The 18,565-nt window shown below is 36.8% G+C and overlaps 1 protein-coding gene across 1 annotated transcript; it reads right to left on the reverse strand.

The window, feature by feature from the left end:
* Nucleotides 1-7,345: 7,345 nt before the first annotated feature.
* On the reverse strand, nt 7,346-8,281 carry LOC109558740 (olfactory receptor 6C2-like). The gene has a single exon (XM_019960071.2). It carries the CDS (start codon nt 8,279-8,281, stop codon nt 7,346-7,348), a length of 936 nt encoding a protein of 311 aa, XP_019815630.1.
* Nucleotides 8,282-18,565: the final 10,284 nt, after the last annotated feature.

The following is an 18,565-nucleotide window of genomic DNA, read 5'->3' on the forward strand; positions in this document are numbered from 1 at the left end:
CCCCTCAAAAATGTCCTTTCCATCATGGGGGACTGGAATTCAAAAGTAGGAAGTGAAGAGATACCTGGAGTAACAGGCAAATTTGGCCTTGGAGTACAAAATGAAGCAGGGCAAAGGCTAACAGGGTTTTGCAAAGAGAAAGCACTGGTCTTAGCAAACACCCTCTTCCAACAACACAAGAAAAAACTCTACACATGAACATCACCAGAAGTGTCAATACCCAAATCAGATTGATTATATATTTTTGCAGCCAATGATGGAGAAGCTTTATACAGTCAGCAAACAACACTGGGAGCTGACTGTGGCTCAGATCATGAACTTCTTATTGCCAAATTCAGACTTAAGTTGAAATAAGTAGGGAAAACCACTAGACCATTCAGGTATGACCTAAGTCAAATCCCTTCCGATTATACAGTGGAAGTGACAAATAGATTTAAGGGACTAGATCTGATAGACAGAGTGCCTGAAGAACTATGGATGGAGTTTTGTGACATCGTACAGGAGGCCATGATCAAGACCATCCCCAAGAAAAAGAAATGCAAAAAGGCAAAGGTTGCCTGGGAAGACCTTACAAATAGCTGAGAAAAGTGAAAGTTAAAGGAGAAAAGAAAGGATATACCCATTTGAATGCAGAGTTCCAAAGAATAGCAAGGAGAGATAAGAAAGCTTTTCTCAGTGATCAATGCAAAGAAATAGAGGAAAATTATAGAATGGGAAAAACTAGAGATCTCTTCAAGAGAATTAGAGATACCAAGGGAGCATTTCATGCAAAGATGGGCTGAATAAAGGACAGAAATGTTATGGACCTAACAGAAGCAGAAGATATTAAGAAGAGGTGGCAAGAATACACAGAAGAACTGTGCAAAAAAGATTTTCATGACCCAATCATAATCGTGTGATCACTCACCTAGAGCCAGACATCCTGGTGTGCGAGGGCAAGTGGGCCTTAGGAAGCATCACTATGAACAAAGCTAGTGGAGGTGATGGAATTCCAGTTGAGGTCTTTCAAATCCTACAAGATGATGTTGTGAAAGTGCTGCTTTTTTCACTCAATATGTCAGCAAATTTTAAAAACTCAGCAGTGGCCAAAGGACTGGAAAAGGTTAGTTTTCATTCCAATCCCAAAGGAGGGCAATGCCAAAGAATGTTCAAACTATCCCACAATTGCGCTCATCTCATATGCTAGCAAAGTAATGCTCAAAATTTTCCAAGCTGGGATTCAACAGTACATGAACTATGAGCTTCCAGATGTTCCAGCTGGATTTAGAAAGTAAGAGGAACCGGAGATCAAATTGCCAACTTTCGCTGGATCATTGAAAAAGCAAGAGAATTTAGACAATTATCTACTTCTGCTTTATTGACTATGCCAAATCCTTTGACTGTTGTAGATTACAGCAAACTGTGGAAAATCCTTTAAGAGATGGGAATACCAAACCACCTAACCTACCTCCTGAGAAATCTGTATGCAAGTCAAGAAGCAATAGTTAGAACTGGACATGGAACAACAGACTGGTTCCCAATCACGAAAGGAGTGCATCAAGGCTGTATGCTGTTACCCTGCTTACTTATCTTACATGCAGAGTACATCAAGCAATATGCAAGGCTGGTTGAAGCACAAGCTGGAATCAATATTACTGGGAGAAATATCAATAATCTCAGATATGCCGATCATATCACCCTTGTGGTAGAAAGCGAAGAGGAGCTAAAGAGCCTCTTGATGAAAGTGAGAGAATGAAAAGGCAGGCTTAAAGCTCAACATTCAAAAAACTAAGATCATGGCATCTGGTCCCATCACTTCATAGCAAGTAGATGGGGAAACAATCGAAACAGTGACAGACTTTATTTTTTTTGCGCTCTAAAATCACTGCAGATGGTGACTGCAGCCATGAAATTAAAAGACACTTACTCCTTGGAGGAGAAGGCAATGGCACCCTACTCCAGTACTCTTGCCTGGAAAATTCCATGGACGGAGGAGCCTGGAAGGCTGCAGTCCATGGAGTTGCTGAGGGTCGGACACGACTGAGCGACTTCACTTTCACTTTTCACTTTCATGCATTGGAGAAGGAAATGGCAACCTACTCCAGTGTTCTTGCCTGGAGAATCCCCGGGACGGGGGAGCCTGGTGGGCTGCTGTCTATGGAGTCGCACAGAGTCGGACATGACTGAAGTGACTTAGCAGCAGTAGCAGCAGTACTCCTTGGAAGAAAAGCTATGACCAACCTAGACAGCAAATTTAAAAGCAGAGACATTACTTTGCCAACAAAGGTCCATCTAGTCAGAGCTATGGTTTTTCCAGTAGTCATGTATGGATGTGAGAGTTGGACTATAAAGAAAGCTGAGCACCAAAGAACTGATGCTTTTGAATTGTGGTGCTGGGGAAGATTCTTGGGAGTCCCTTGGCCTGCAAGGAGATCCAACCAGTCAATCCTAAGGAATCCTGAATATTCATTGGAAGGACTAATACTGAAGCTGAAACTCCAATACTTTGGCCACCTGATGCGAAGAACTGACTCATTGGAAAAGACCCTGATGCTGGGAAGGATTGAAAGCAGGAGGTGAAGGGGATGACTGAGGATGAGATGGTTGTATGGAATTACTGATTCGATGGACGTGAGTTTGAGCAAGCTCTGGGAGTTGGAGATGGATAGGGAAGCCTAGCATGCTGCAGTCCATGGGGTCACCAAGAGTTGGACACAACTGAGCTACTGAACTGAACTGACTAAATATCATTTATTATTACCAAATAATTATTAATATATAATTAATGTATAAATACTTTGTGCTCAGTTGCTCAGTCATGTGCACCCTACGACCCCATGGGCTCTAGCCTTCCAGGCTTCTCTGTCCATGGGATTCTCCAGAAAAGAATAGTGGAGCAGGTTGCCATTTTCTTCTCCAGGGGATCTTCCTGACCCTGGGATCAATCCCGTGTCTACTGAGTCTCCTGGGTCTCCTGCATTGGCAGGCAGACACTTTACTACTGAGCCATGTTGGAAAACCCAACATTTTATGTTTGTATTTTGTTTATGACACATCTCGCTCAATTTTAGTACTAGTAATTATTCTTTGGGCTCTTCCTTGAAACTCTCTCGATGCCTCTGCTGAGGCAGGTACAGTTACTTGATAAAATAGCTCCATTCATCACTAATAGATGAATGGAGCTATTATACAGAGTGAAGTAAGCCAGAAGGAAAAACACCAATACAGTATACTAACGCATATATATGGAATTTAGAAAGATGGTAACGATAACCCTGTATACAAGACAGCAGAAGAGACACTGATGTATAGAACAGTCTTATGGACTCTGTGGGAGAGGGAGAGGGTGTGAAGATTTGGGAGAATGGCATTGAAACATGTGAAATGTCATGTATGAAACGAGATGCCAGTCCAGGTTCAATGCACGATGCTGGATGCTTGGGGCTGGTGCACTGGGACGACCCAGAGGGATGGTATGGGGAGGGAGGAGGGAGGAGGGTTCAGGATGGGGAACACATGTATACCTGTGGTGGATTCATTTTGATATTTGGCAAAACTAATACAATTATGTAAGGTTTAAAAATAAAATAAAATTAATTAAAAAAAAAGCAAAACAAACAAACAAAAAAAATAGCTCCATTCAAAATCAATAAAAATAGTTTTGGATCCTAGTTATGTCACTTGCTAATGATAGTTTACTTATTTTAACTTTTATTTCTCCATATGTTTCCAGTGAAAATTATGACTAAAGTGTGTGGGGTAATTTTCAGATTTATCAGTATTATGAATTTTTACTATCAATTTTTAATAAATTTTGGCTTATATACTATTTCATTACAAAGCTTAAAGATCCCTAACGTTACTTTTGTATTTTTCATGTTCCTATAAAATTTCTCATTTTGCATTATCAGAAGCACTCAAATCACCATGTCAAAAGATGATTTATTGCATAACCAATATTTGTCTAGGTGCCAGGAATAAGAGAGTCTAGAATTTGACACATGGGTTAAACTTCTCCAAGGCATTTACCACTTAGAATAGAGTAAGAACTTGGAATAAAGAACAAGCAAACATGAAAGTGTAGTTTGATAAGAGATATGAGAGCAGCAGATAAGTGATGACAGGTGTGGATGAGTAAGACTAATCTAGTCTTGATGGTCATGTTGGTGGAGGAAGAATAAGACAATATCAGCAAAAGATTTCTTGTGGAAATGTCATTTAAAATGGAGGACCCTGGAATTGTGTAGCTGAAATGAGTGGAAAATTCCTGCCTGCAGGTGCCATAATAAATAAAGTCAGGTAAGAGAGCAAACGTCAAAGGACATTAAAGTAGGCTGATTCTGAAAGTTCAAGATGGTGAAGAATTTAACAAGTAATTAAATGCTGTTCTTTTCTTGAGAGCTGTAATTGGGTGCATATTTTGAACTCTTGGAATGACTAAGTTTTCATTTTCAAAAATAAATAAATCATTTTACTGAAATTAGTATGCACATTTTTCCCATCTCCTGCATATTTGGGTTGCTGCTTATTTATTTATCTAGCCCTGTGGGGTTCCTTAGACTTTCTGCTTTGTCTTTATGATTTAACATTTCAGTAGTTACAATAGTGTCAATCTCTTTTATGAAACTTCAACACAGGATTTAATCCTTAGCAGACATTACAAAGGCATTTCTATCTTTAATCTATGTTTTATTGGTAAGTTTTTTGTCTTTAAAAAATTTTTAACTTTACAATATTGTATTGGTTATTGGTAATTTAAAAATAGCTTTCATATTGTTTAGATGCATTTAATAAATACAATAAATATGTAAATTTTGACTTAAGGCTTTCTTATTGGTAAAGGCTTTTTTGAAAAATTTTTTTAAATTTTATTTTATTTTTTAACTTTACAATATTGTATTGGTTTTGCCATATATCAACGTGAACCTGCCACAGGTATACACGTGTTCCCTATCCTGAACCCTTCTCCCTCCTCCCTCCCCGTACCATCCCTCTGGGTCATATTTCTTTCTTTTTTTAAAATTTTTTAATCTTATTATTATTATTTTTACTTTACAATATTGTATTGGTTTTGCCATACATCAACACGTATCCACCACGGGTGTACACGTGTTCCCCATCCTGAACCCCACTCCAACCTACCTCCCCATACAAAATATTGCTTTATAATTTTGAGAATTTTTTCCTTGTTACCAGTGAAAATAGTATTCTTTCTTTTTAATATTATTTCTTTCCTCATTTGAGTACTTTTTTTTGAAAAATTATATGTAATATTTTCAGCACTGTGAAAGAATGTTTGAGAGGGAGGACTTCCTTAGATTTTCTTTATTTTTTTGGTAAAGTTTGTAATTCTCAAAGATTTGATTTATAAGGGGGCTATTGTTGTTCAGTCACCAAGTCATGTCTGACACTTTGTGATGCCATGGACTGCAGCAACCTAGGCTTCCCTGTCCCTCACCATTTCCCAGAGTTTGCCTAAGTTCATGTCCATTGAATTAGTGATCCCATTATACCATCTCATCCTCTGTGGCCCTCTTCTCCTTCTGCCTTCAATCTGTCCCAGCATCAGGGTCTTTTTCGATGAGTCAGCTGTACGCATCAGGTAGTAGAAGTGTTGGAGCTTCAGCTTCAGCATCAGTCCTTCCAAAGAGTATTGAGGGTTTATTTCCTTTAAGATTGACTGGTTTGATCTCCTTGCAGTCCAAGGGACTCTCAAGAGTCTTCTCCAGCACCACAATTAGAAACCATCAATACTTCGGTGCTCTGCCTTCTTTATTGTCCAGCTCTCACATCTGTCATTGACAACTGGAAAGACCATTGCCTTGACTATATGGGACTTTGTAAGCAAAGTGATGTCTTTGCTTTTTAACACACTGTCTAGGTTTGTCATGATCTTAGCTTTTTTTTTTTTTTTCCAATTGAATTTTAAGCTGGCTTTTTCACTCTCCTTCACCTTCATCAAGAGGCTCTTTAGGTCCTCTTTGCTTTCTGCCATTAGAGTGGTGTCATCTGCATATCTGAGGTTGTTGACATTTCTCCCAGCAGTCTTGATTCCAGCTTCTAACTCATCCAGCCTGGTATTTCACACGATGTGCTCTATGTATAAGTTAAATAAACAGGATGACAATAAACAGCCTTGTTGTACTCTTTCCTCAATCCTGAACCGGTCGGTTGTTCCATACATGATTCTGACTGTTGCTTCTTGACCTGCATACAGGTTTTTCAGGAGACACGTAAGCTGCTCTGGAATTCCCACCTCTTTAAGAATTTTCCATAGTTTGTTATGATCCACACAAAGACTTTAGTGTAGTCAATGAAATAAAGATAGATGCTTTTCTGGAATTCCCTTGCTTTCTTTACGATTCAGCAAATGTTGGCAATTTGATCTCCAGTTCCCGTCCCTTTTCTAAACCCAGCTCAAACATCTGGAATTTCTATACAGAAGGGAACTATAGAAATGACTTAATCAGAAAGGAAGACCAGATTTCACTTAGGAAGAGACAATAGAGGATACAAGATCAGATCAGATCAGTCGATCAGTCGTGTTCGACTCTTTGCGACCCCATGAATCACAGCACGCCAGGCCTCCCTGTCCATCACCAACTCCCGGAGTTCACTCAGACTCACATCCATCGAGTCAGTGATGCCATCCAGCCATCTCATCCTCTGTCGTCCCCTTCTCCTCTTGCCCCCAATCCCTCCCAGCATCAGATTATTTTCCAATGAGTCAACTCTTTGCATGAGGTGGCCAAAGTACTGGAGTTTCAGCTTTAGCATCATTCCTTCCAAAGAAATCCCAGGGCTGATCTCCTTCAGAATGGACTGCTTGGATCTCCTTGCAGTCCAAGGGACTCTCAAGAGTCTTCTCCAACACCACACTTCAAAAGCATCAATTCTTCAGCGCTCAGCCTTCTTCACAGTTCAACTCTCACATCCATACATGACCACAGGAAAAACCATAGCCTTGACTAGATGAAGCTTTGCTGGCAAAGTAATGTCTCTGCTTTTGAATATGCTATCTAGGTTGGTCATAACTTTCCTTCCAAGGAGTAAGCGTCTTTTAATTTCATGGCTGCAGTCACCATCTGCAGTGATTTTGGAGCCCAGAAAAATAAAGTCTGACACTGTTTCCACTGTTTCCCCATCTATTTCCCATGAAGTGGTGGGATCGGATGCCATGATCTTAGTTTTCTGAATGTTGAGCTTTAAGCCAACTTTTCCACTCTCCACTTTCACTTTCATCAAGAGGCTTTTTAGTTTCTCTTCACTTTCTGCCATAAGGGTAGTGTCATCTGCGTATCTGAGGTTATTGATATTTCTCCCGGCAATCTGAAAATTGTTTAGGGAACCTGACTTCAACATTCTCTTAGTTCTTTGAGACCAGTAGAATTCTTTTGAGTAAATCTTTAAATGCTTGTTTCACTTGTTTGTTCCTCAGAGTATAAATAAATGGGTTTAACATGGGGGAAATGGAAGTTGTAAGTATTACTACTTGCTTATTAATAGTCACTTCATCTTTTGATGAAGGTTTGATATAGACAAAGATGCAGCTGCCATAGGTGATAGAAACCACAATAAAGTGGGAAGAACAGGTGGAAAAAGCTTTTGTCCTTTGCTTAGCAGAGGGGAATCTTAGAACTGTTCTGATGATACATATGTAGGACAGAACAACACATGTAAGAGTCATGATAAATATCAACACACAGCAAACAAGAGTTATCTCTTCCATGAACCATGGATCTGAGCATGAGATCTTCAGGAGTGGATAAAAGTCACAAAAAAAGTGATCAATGACAGAGTCACAGAATTCCAGGTTCAGTCCCAAGCAAAATGGTGGAAAAACAATTAAGAAAGTGGTTATCCAACAGCAGAAGGTAAGCATTTTGCAGAATCTGTGGTTCATGATGGTCATGTAATGCAGGGGTTTGCAGATGGCTACATAGCGATCATAGGACATGGTGGCCAAGAGAAAGAATTCTGTTACACCAAACATATATGTAAAAAATAGTTGGGACAGGCAAGCATTATAAGTAATGGTCCTGTCTCCTGTTAATATACTATATAAGAATCTAGGAATGCAGGCAGAAGTGAATGAGATTTCTAAGAAGGAAAAATTTTGGAGAAAAAAGTACATCGCAGTTTTAAGGTGAGAATCCACTAATATGAGGGTTATGATGACCAGGTTTCCAATTATATTCAACATGTATGTGATGAGTAGAAATATAAAAGTCAAAATCTGCATTTGTAGGTTATCTGTTAATCCCTGGAGGATGAAACTGAATACTGGTGTGTGGTTTCTCATTTCTGGGCCCTGACTTCTGTACAGTCTTCCTGTAAAACTGAGGGAGGTATAATCTGACAAGAAAGTGAGAAAATGTTTTACAGTAGCTTTTGTTTAGAAAAGCTAAACAATATATCTTACATGTATTATCTGTTACCCAATAAGTGAGTATTTTTAACTAATTCATGCTGTAAGCTCTGTTGATATATCCCTTGATAGGTTAGAAACTTGGCATTCAAACATTTTTGACCACAAAATATGGTGAGATATGCATTTTATATTGTAATTTACTGTACATGCAAACACACACAAATATATATACTTACACAGCTTTGCAAAAAGAATTTAAGTAAAATGCTAACCCTCAGATGCCCTGTTTTCTGATATTATACATGTAATCTATAAAGATTACATATCAACCACTATGCTGTGTATCTGAAACTTAATATCAACTATACTACAATTTTTTAAATAAATAAATTCAAATATGATCACATTGATTTTACAGTCTGCTGAATGGTTGTAACCTGTGTTTGAATAAAAAGACATTTCATTTTTAATGGTTTCCTTAAATAATATTCTCCAAGTAATATCTAATTTTTCTATGATATTTTTAAAATGAACACTATCATTTTAGCATATACTTCAGAATAGATCTTTTATAGCACATTTTTCCCCTAGGAAAAATGAAATAATTAATTTTAGGATATTTTGTTTTCTAAGAACATGTCACATATCACTAACTGAAATTTTGCACAGTTTAATTATCTGGTTGAAGGATTTCTTTACCCCTGGATAAACTGAAAACAAATGACAGTTCTGTATCAATTTGCCAAAGCAGTTGAGGATTTTGTTCCACTGCTATGACAAGCCTATACTTAATATACAAAGTATGGTTCATATATTGAAAATTCCTTTCTGAGGTCTTTCTTATGACTTTCTACAATTGTTTATACCTTTAAGTGATTGTCACTTATTTCCCACTTTGGTGCACAACACAGAGAGTATTTGACACATACTGAATTCACTAAGCGAAAATATGTTTTGTATACAGCTGAAGAATATTATTCTTAATGTGTATCATTCAGTCTGATGTGTATCTGCCTGAAACACTCAGACTCCTTTTGATCAATTCACTGACATTATAATCATCTGTAAGTATTAAATATATTCTCCAGTCTGACTACCATCCTTAGATTATAATAAATTTCTGTAACTCCATTCAGACTTTCAACCTTCTCAGTTGCTTCTGATAAGGCTTCTGAACATACCACTCCACTGAAACGCCATGTGGCAATTTTAGCTGTTATTTCCTTAAGTTTCAATGAAGTGTAGACCTTTTTATTTGCACGTTTTGTTGCAATTGACCAAATTGGTCCATCACTCCTGCTGCTTATGTTGTTCTAGATGCATTGTTTGCACAATATCCACACTCCTGGTTTTTGTTCTGCCCTTCTGGTTTCTCCTTTATAAGAACCTCTTCCTCTATTCATCTTTATAACACAGATATTTCTCACACTTTGCAAGTACACCATCTTCTCTGCTTATCTAGGAATTTTTTTCTTGACATTGTTGAAATCCTGTGACATCAATTTATCATTTAAAGAAAAAGGAGCCTATTATACAGAGTGAAGTAAGTCAGAAAGACAAATACTGTATGTTAATGCATATATATGGAATTTAGAAAGATGGTAACAATGATCCTACATGCAGAGCAGGAAAGGAGACACAGATGTAAAGAACAGACTTTCGGACTCAGTGGGAGAAGGTGAGGGTGGAATGATTTGAGAGAATAGCACTGAAACATGTACATTACCATATGTAAAAGATATGACCAGTGCAAATTGGATGCATGAAGCAGGGCATTCAAAGCCAGGGCTCTGGGACAACCCACAGAGGTAGGGTGGGGAGGGAGGTGGGGAGGTTCAGGATGGGGGGACACATGTACATATTTTTGATGTATGGCAAAAAACCACCACAACATTGTAGTTACCCTCCAATTAAAATACATTAATTGAAATTTTATTATTATAAAACATTGAATATTTAATATTACATCTTTCAATGTTAATCATCTTCATCTGACTATTTCCCACTCTCTTTAAGCACACATGTTCACAGTGGAATGCCTTCTCCACTGCATCTCTGTTCCCTTCTTGCCTTACTCCTTGTTCTCTGTTCTAAAACCAAAAGCTAATTTGGATTGATCTATATTAACAACTGAGATGAAGCTAGAATTTTATTAGCCTAACCCTATCTTGAAACTCTGTTGACACTGCAGGTATATTTTCACTTAATTCCACTGTTTCTCTGACCCAGACAAAGGGAAATTCTATTTCTTTGTTTGTTTGATGGTCTTGGAGTTATGGAGAGTGGCTCTAGAAACACATCATGTGAGAGTCAGGTATTGTAGTCATCATAGGTGGATTAGCTCTCTGGAAAACCATTTGTGCTTTTCTCTCCTGGTGAATCCATCTGTTTGCTGTTTCTGACTTATATCTGGCATTTATTGACTTGTCCCTCCATTTCCTGTTTAGACTTTTGGAGGAGTCTCCTAACCTCCAAAACCACAGTAAGAACTATGTGTTTTGCCACACACTATGTTCACACTGTATTCAAAATCCCATTGAATGTAATAACCACAGAACTGAAGGATTCTGCCATATATAAATAAATGTAGATAATACTTACCTTTAAGGACTTCCCTGGTGACTCAGTGGTAAAGAATCCACCTGCAATGCAGGAAATGCTGGTTCAATCCCTTGGTGGGGAAGATTCCTTGAAGAAGGGAATGGCAACCCACTCTAGTACTCTTACCTGGGAAATCCCATGGACAGAGAAGCCTGGTGGGTTGCAGTCCCTGGGGCTGCAAAAGAATCAGACACAACTTTACAACTAAACTACAGTTACCCTTAGACCTAGACCAATTTATATTCCATAATAAATGGAATCAATTTTAAAAGTAAGCTGACATCTCTTACTTTTGCCGTATCCCTGCTTTCAATTTCAGGGATTCTTGTTGGCTTTTGTATTTGGTGGAGGAGATGTTCTAGGTGACTTTCATTTAAGAAAAAATAAATTTATTTATTTTAATTGGAGGCTAATTACTTTACAATATTGTATTGGTTTTGAGCCTATTATACAGAGTGAAGTAAGTTTAGGTGACTTTCAAATCACACTATAACCTCTTCACTCAGCATGTACACAACACCTGCATTAAGGTCAAAAGTACTACATGACTTATCACTTTGCCTGGCAGAGAATATTTTCATTTATGCCTTCTCTTCATGCTTCATTGATACACTGGAGAGAAATGTATTAACACCAGAAATTAAGGACTACAGTTCTGGATTTGGACCAATAGCTGCTCTGTGGTGGTTCTTCAGCCAACACCAAGTGAGCATGACACTAACACTGGCTGAGACAATTTCTCTCTCCAAATTTTGTTCAAGGCAATCAATAATTTTTTTTTTTGAGAAAATGTAATTTCCCTTAGAAATACCAGTTATCTGGCTATGCTTTGGTGTCAGTTTATTGCTGTAACATATTCCCTTACTGCAGAACTGGGAGCTGCTCATGGCCCATTTCCTGTATTAAACCTCCCAGAGTTTATAGGCTCCATTAAAGAGAAAGGAGACTGTGAACACATGTTTTAGGATGAGCTGGGGATTGTTCCAAATATGTGAGCATCACATATGTAACAATAAACTAAACAAATATTAACAACAAGTTGGGCTTCCCTGGTGGCTCAACTGGTAAAGAATCTGCCTGGAATGCAGGAGACCTGGGTTCAGTCTTTGAGTTGGGAAGATCCCCTGGAGAAGGGAATGGCAACTTACTCCAGTATTCTTGCCTGGAAAACTCCATGGATGTGGAGCCTGGCAGGCTGCAGTCCATGGGGTTACAAAGAGTCAGACATGACTGAGCAACTAACCCAAGTATCAACAATAAGTTAAATCATTGGGATAATTAAATAGAAATACCAGACTAAAGATACAGAAAAGAACTGCAATTGCAGCCCACCTACTTCTCTTTTCTTCAGTCTTCAGCCTTCTAGTTGGTGCCTTACACAACTCTGGAAACTTCAGGCGCTGTCCTTGCCCCTAAATATCTTGAAAAATGAATTGACATTGCTTGTCTGACTGCTACCTGTGTACTTCTCTTGCCTTTTAGAAAACTAAACATTTTAAACAGTGCAAGGATCTTAATATCAGCGGATAATACACAACTGAAGGCTGCTTCTAAAAGTCCTTCATTTCATGTATTTTAAACTCACCTGCTATTTATGAGTGCAAAATCCAGCATCATCAGTACCCTGGATCAGTTCAAATTTATAAACTCTTGCTTCTTTTAATAAAAATTCAACTAACTGTTCACATCTCTGTAACTATGCCAAGATATATTAAACTATTTATAAGAGATATTTTTAGTCTCTTAAATATCACAGATGTGGCAGATTCAGTTGGTTTTTAATCCCTGGACATCTTGAGAGATGAAGGTAAAGGAGACTATGTTTGCACAAGCTTGTACGTGGACTTCTGGTCACTATTACTCATGGACCTATGCTCCCCTTACAGGCAGTTCTGAGATGACACTGATTTATCTGATCTTTTCATTTCTAACATGTTGCCAAGACTTTCCTACCAAGGCATTTGTGCTCCTTTGAAAGGTATTTGCTACTCCAAGGTCTGGGGAAATATAAGGAACTCTCTCTAGTTTGGATAGTCATGCTATTCAAACCTTCCCAGACTATTGAAAATTTCTTTCAGTTACAAATTCAGTGTTTGTTTTATGTGCCAAACAAGAAACCAAGTGAACAAGCATGAGTCCTAAGTGAATTAAGGTTTAAATTCACTTATGAATCTTTTATGTAATCTTCTGGCAAAAGTCCTGAAATATGCAGCCATGGGGACAGTGTCCTCAGAGAGCTAAAGATTCCACAATGACATTCAACAGAGAACTTTTACATGAAATAAAAATAGAATGATAAAAGGCAAACCTATCTTTCTTCCTCTGTTCAATAACATCTATATCTGCTACTAGCTGCTCACAGAATAAAATTATGCCTTACTCCTTCCAACTTAAGTTTACTTTTAGTAATTACTGCTTATTATTAATATAAACAGGCTTCCCAGTTTTCTCATTGGTTTAAGAATCTGACTGCCAATGCAGAAGGCACAGGAGATGCCGGTTTGACCCCTGGGTCCGAACAATCAATTCCCTGAAGGAGTAAATGGCAACCTACTCCAATATTTTTGCCTGGAGAATCCCGTGGACAGAGGAGCCTGGGGGACTACAGTCCATAGAGTCACAAAGAATTGAACAGGACTGAGCGACTGAGCACAGACACACAGATAAAAGTTTAAGAGTTTAAAAGTTCCCAGGTAGTGCTAGTGTTAAAGAATCTGCTTGCCAATGCATGAGAGTAAGGTTCGAGGGGTTTGATCCCTGGATCTGGAATAGTCACTGGACTAGGAAATGACAACCCACTCCCATATTCTTGCCTGGAAAATTTCACGGACAGAGGAGTCTGGTGAGCTACAGTCCATGGGAGTGCAAAGAGCCAGACATGATTGAACAAGCATAGGCACAAGGTTTTTAATGTGATTACCCTCAGTAATTTTGGAGGATTTTGTTTATACTTTCTCAAGCTATTTTAAAACATTTTTGGTAAGTTACAGATAACATAAAATAATCGTTCTCAACTCTTTAAAAGGTACAACTCATTATTAAGTACATTCTTATTGGTGTATATTTCTCTTAATACTTTAATACATACATCTAATTCTGTTTTTTTCTTATAATATCTAGTGCTTACTATTTATTATAAGTTATAAAGTAATTTCTAGTTATCATCCACAATTTCTATTTATTATAAAATTAAATTAACCAAAATAGAAAAGTTAAAACTTAAATATAACAACCAATATCAATAGCTCAGATTACAATTTTCCCAAAATTTCTTATGCAAATAAGAATAGTCACATTAATTGTTATATTTCAAAACATGCAACTTTCTTTCCATTTTGTTTTTCAAACTATTTTATAATAAAAACTTTTAAATAAACTAACTTTCAACTCAATAATTATAAATTTACATAATCAGTTGGGGAACTATGTAGTAGTCCCTTTAGAGCATTCCATCATAATCTGAAATCAATTCTAACAATTGAAACTTTGTGGTTCCTAAAAATATTGTAAAGTAATTAGCCTCCAATTAAAATAAGTAAATTTATATTAAAAAATTACTGCCTCGGCTGGTATGATGTTATATAATTCTACAGATTTTTAATAAATTTATGTAGTTTCTTTCTAAGTAAACTGTAAGATGCAATGCAAAATACATTTTTGTATAAATGTCTTTGTCTATTTACAACATTCCCTAGAAGTGAGCATTATTGCTATTTCTTCTGTGTGTAATCACAGCTTTACTATTAATGTGTGTTACAAATATTTTCCCAGTTTTTACTGTTCTTTATCTGTGTTTACAGTTTTTACTTAAATAGAATATCATGTTACATTTCTGAAAAAGTTTATATTTTTCTGATTAAGACATATATTTTTTCAAATCTTCATCCTTTATATTTTTAAAATGAGATGGTGTCATATTTTTCAACTTTTAAAGACTTAATAATAAAGTTAAATATTTTAATTTTGACTTTCCTACTTTTCTTTTAAAATTGCTCATTATGTTTGAAATCTTCTGAAGAATATTTACCTGTGGTCTTGTATTATGTCTGCTTACCTTCAATATTTGTTTTCTTTATACTTTTCCATTTTACTTTTTTATAACTTTGATAATATATATACAACATAAAATTTACCATCTCAACTACATGAAAGGTACAGTTTATTAGTATTAAGTACATTTCTGTTGCTGCATATTCCCTTTAATGCTCTAAGACACAAATCAATGCTGTTCTTTTCTTGTAATCTCTGTGAATACTTGATGTGAAGATCCTAGTTCCTAACAAGGCAAGTCGCTCAACCTGATGCTTGTCATTCTTCCTTTTGTTGGACCACTTTACAGCATACTCTTGGCTAGTGTATTGTGCTGAATGGTAATACTTTCTTTTAATTAACCATATTATTTCAGATTTAATAAAAAAGTATTATTCATCTTTGTAATATCTTACTCCTGTTGGTTCACAGGTATTTTCCTTTCTTGGATTGCTGCATTTTTCCTTCTTGCTAGAGTATACCATTTAAGAATTCTATTGATTATTATAAAAGTTACACCCTTTGAGTCCTATCATTTCTTAAATTGTATTAACTGAAGTCTCATTCTTAGGTGGTTCTTATCCCATGTGTATAATTTTCTATTGGACACAATTTTCTGGAGAAATTTCTTCTTCTTTACTAAAACTTTCAGTGATGAACATATTTTGTATATTGATACATTAATACAATACAGTAGATTGATATTCATTCTTAGGTGTTTAGGATTTTTATTTATACTATTCTTTTATAAATTAAATTTTATTGGACTGTAGTTGTTTTACATTGCTGTGTTAGTTTCTACCATACAGCAAAATGAATCAGCTGTATATATCCTCCTTTTGGACTTTTTTTTCCCATTCAGCTCACCACAGTGCATTAAGTAGAGTTCCTTGTGATATACAGTAGATTCTCATTTCACACATAGTGTGTACATATGTCAATATCAATCTTTTTATTTATCCTACCACCTTCTTCCTTCTTTAGTATCCATATGCTTGTTTTCTACATCTGAGTCTTTATTTCTGTTTTGCAAATAAGTTCATCTGTACCATATTTATAGATTCCACATATAAGTAACATTATACAATATTTGTTTTTCTCTTTCTGACTTACTTCACTTTTGTTCCTTTATATGGCTGAGTAATTTTCCATTGTATAAATGTACCACATCTTTTTAAAAATCCATTCTTCTATTGATGGAATCCATCAATCGATTTTTAAAAATCCATTATTCTATTTAGGTTGCTTCCATGTATTGGCTATTGTAAACAGTGCTGCAATAAATGTTTAGATACATATATCTTTTTGAATTATGTTTTCTCCCCCTCAGGTATATGCCCAGTAGTGAGATTGCTGGGTCATATGGTAGATAATGTTTAGATTTTTAGGTACCTCCATACTTTTCTCTGGGGTGACTATATCAGTTCATATCCCCTCTAAAGTCAGGAACAAGACAAGGGTGCCCACTTTCACCATTACTATTCAACATAGTTTTGGAAGTTTTGGCCACAGCAATCAGAGCAGAAAAAGAAATAAAAGGAATCCAAATTGGAAAAGAAGAAGTAAAACTCTCACTATTTGCAGATGACATGATCCTCTACATAGAAAACCCTAAAGACTCCACCAGAAAATTACTAGAACTAATCAATGACTATAGTAAAGTTGCAGGATAAAAAATCAACACACAGAAATCCCTTGCATTCCTATAAACTAACAATGAGAAAACAGAGAAATTAAGGAAACAATTCCATTCACCATTGCAACGGAAAGAATAAAATACTTGGGAATATATCTACCTAAAGAAACTAAAGACCTATATATAGAAAACTATAAAACACTGGTGAAAGAAATCAAAGAGGACACTAATAGATGGAGAAATATACCATGTTCATGGATTGGAAGAATCAATATAGTGAAAATGAGTATACTACCCAAAGCAATTTATAGATTCAATGCAATCCCTATCAAGCTACCAACAGTATTCTTTACAGAGCTAGAACAAATAATTTCACAATTTGTATGGAAATACAAAAAACCTTGAATAGCCAAAGCGATCTTGAGAAAGAAGAATGGAACTGGAGGAATCAACCTACCTGACTTCAGGCTCTACTACAAAGCCACAGTTATCAAGACAGTATGGTACTGGCACAAAGACAGAAATATAGATCAATGGAACAAAATAGAAAGCCCAGACATAAATCCACACACATATGGACACCTTATCTTTGACAAAGGAGGCAAGAATATACAATGGATTAAAGACAATCTCTTTAACAAGTGGTGCTGGGAAATCTGGTCAACCACTTGTAAAAGAATGAAACTAGAACACTTTCTAACACCATACACAAAAATAAAACTCAAAATGGATTAAAGATCTCAACGTAAGACCAGAAACTATAAAACTCCTAGAGGAGAACATAGGCAAAACACTCTCTGACATATATCACAGCAGGATCCTCTATGACCCACCTCCCAGAATATTGGAAATAAAAACAAAAATAAACAAATGGGGCCTAATTAACCTTAAAAGCTTCTGCACATCAAAGGAAACTTTTAGCAAGGTGAAAAGGCAGCCTTCAGAATGGGAGAAAATAATAGCAAATGAAGCAACTGACAAACAACTAATCTCAAAAATATACAAGCAATTCCTACAGCTCAACTCCAGAAAAATAAATGACCCAATCAAAAAATGGGCCAAAGAACTAAATAGACATTTCTCCAAAGAAGACATACAGATGGCTAACAAACATATGAAAAGATGCTCAACATCACTCATTATCAGAGAAATGCAAATCAAAACCACTATGAGATACCATTTCATGCCAGTCAGAATGGCTGCGATCCAAAAGTCTACAAGCAGTAAATGCTGGAGAGGGTGTGGAGAAAAGGGAAGCCTCTTACACTGTTGGTGGCAATGCAAACTAGTACAGCCACTATGGAGAACAGTGTGGAGATTCCTTAAAAAACTGGAAATAGAACTGCCTTATGATCCAGCAATCCCACTGCTAGGCATACACACTGAGGAAACCAGAATTGAAAGAGACACGTGTACCCCAATGTTCATTGCAGCACTGTTTATAATAGCCAGGACGTGGAAGCAACCTAGATGTCCATCAGCAGATGAATGGATAAGAAAGTGGTGGTACATATACACAATGGAGTATTACTCAGCCATTAAAAAGAATACATTTGAATCAGTTCTAATGAGGTGGATGAAACTGGAGCCTATTATACAGAGTGAAGTAAGCCAGAAAGAAAACACATATATATGGAATTTAGAAAGATGGTAACGATAACCCTGTATGCGAGACAGCAAAAGAGACACCAATGTATAGAACAGTCCTTTGGACTCTGTGGGAGAGGGAGAGGATGGGATGATTTGGGGGAATGTCATAGAAACATGTATAATATCAAATAAGAAATGAACTGCCAGCCCAGGTTCAATACAGGATCCTTGGGGCTGGTGCACTGGGATGACCCAGAGGGATGGAACAGGGAGGGAGGAGGGAGGGGGGTTCAGGATGGGGAAGACGAGTACACCCTTGGTGGATTCATGTTGATGTGTGGCAGAACCAATACAATATT

This window comes from Bos indicus, chromosome 5 (genome assembly GCF_029378745.1).
Source record: "Bos indicus isolate NIAB-ARS_2022 breed Sahiwal x Tharparkar chromosome 5, NIAB-ARS_B.indTharparkar_mat_pri_1.0, whole genome shotgun sequence".
Lineage (NCBI taxonomy): Eukaryota > Metazoa > Chordata > Mammalia > Artiodactyla > Bovidae > Bos > Bos indicus.

Excerpts from the sequence above, each read along its gene's own strand:
- LOC109558740 (XM_019960071.2), bottom strand. The coding sequence starts at position 8,281 with ATGAGAAACCACACACCAGTATTCAGTTTCATCCTCCAGGGATTAACA.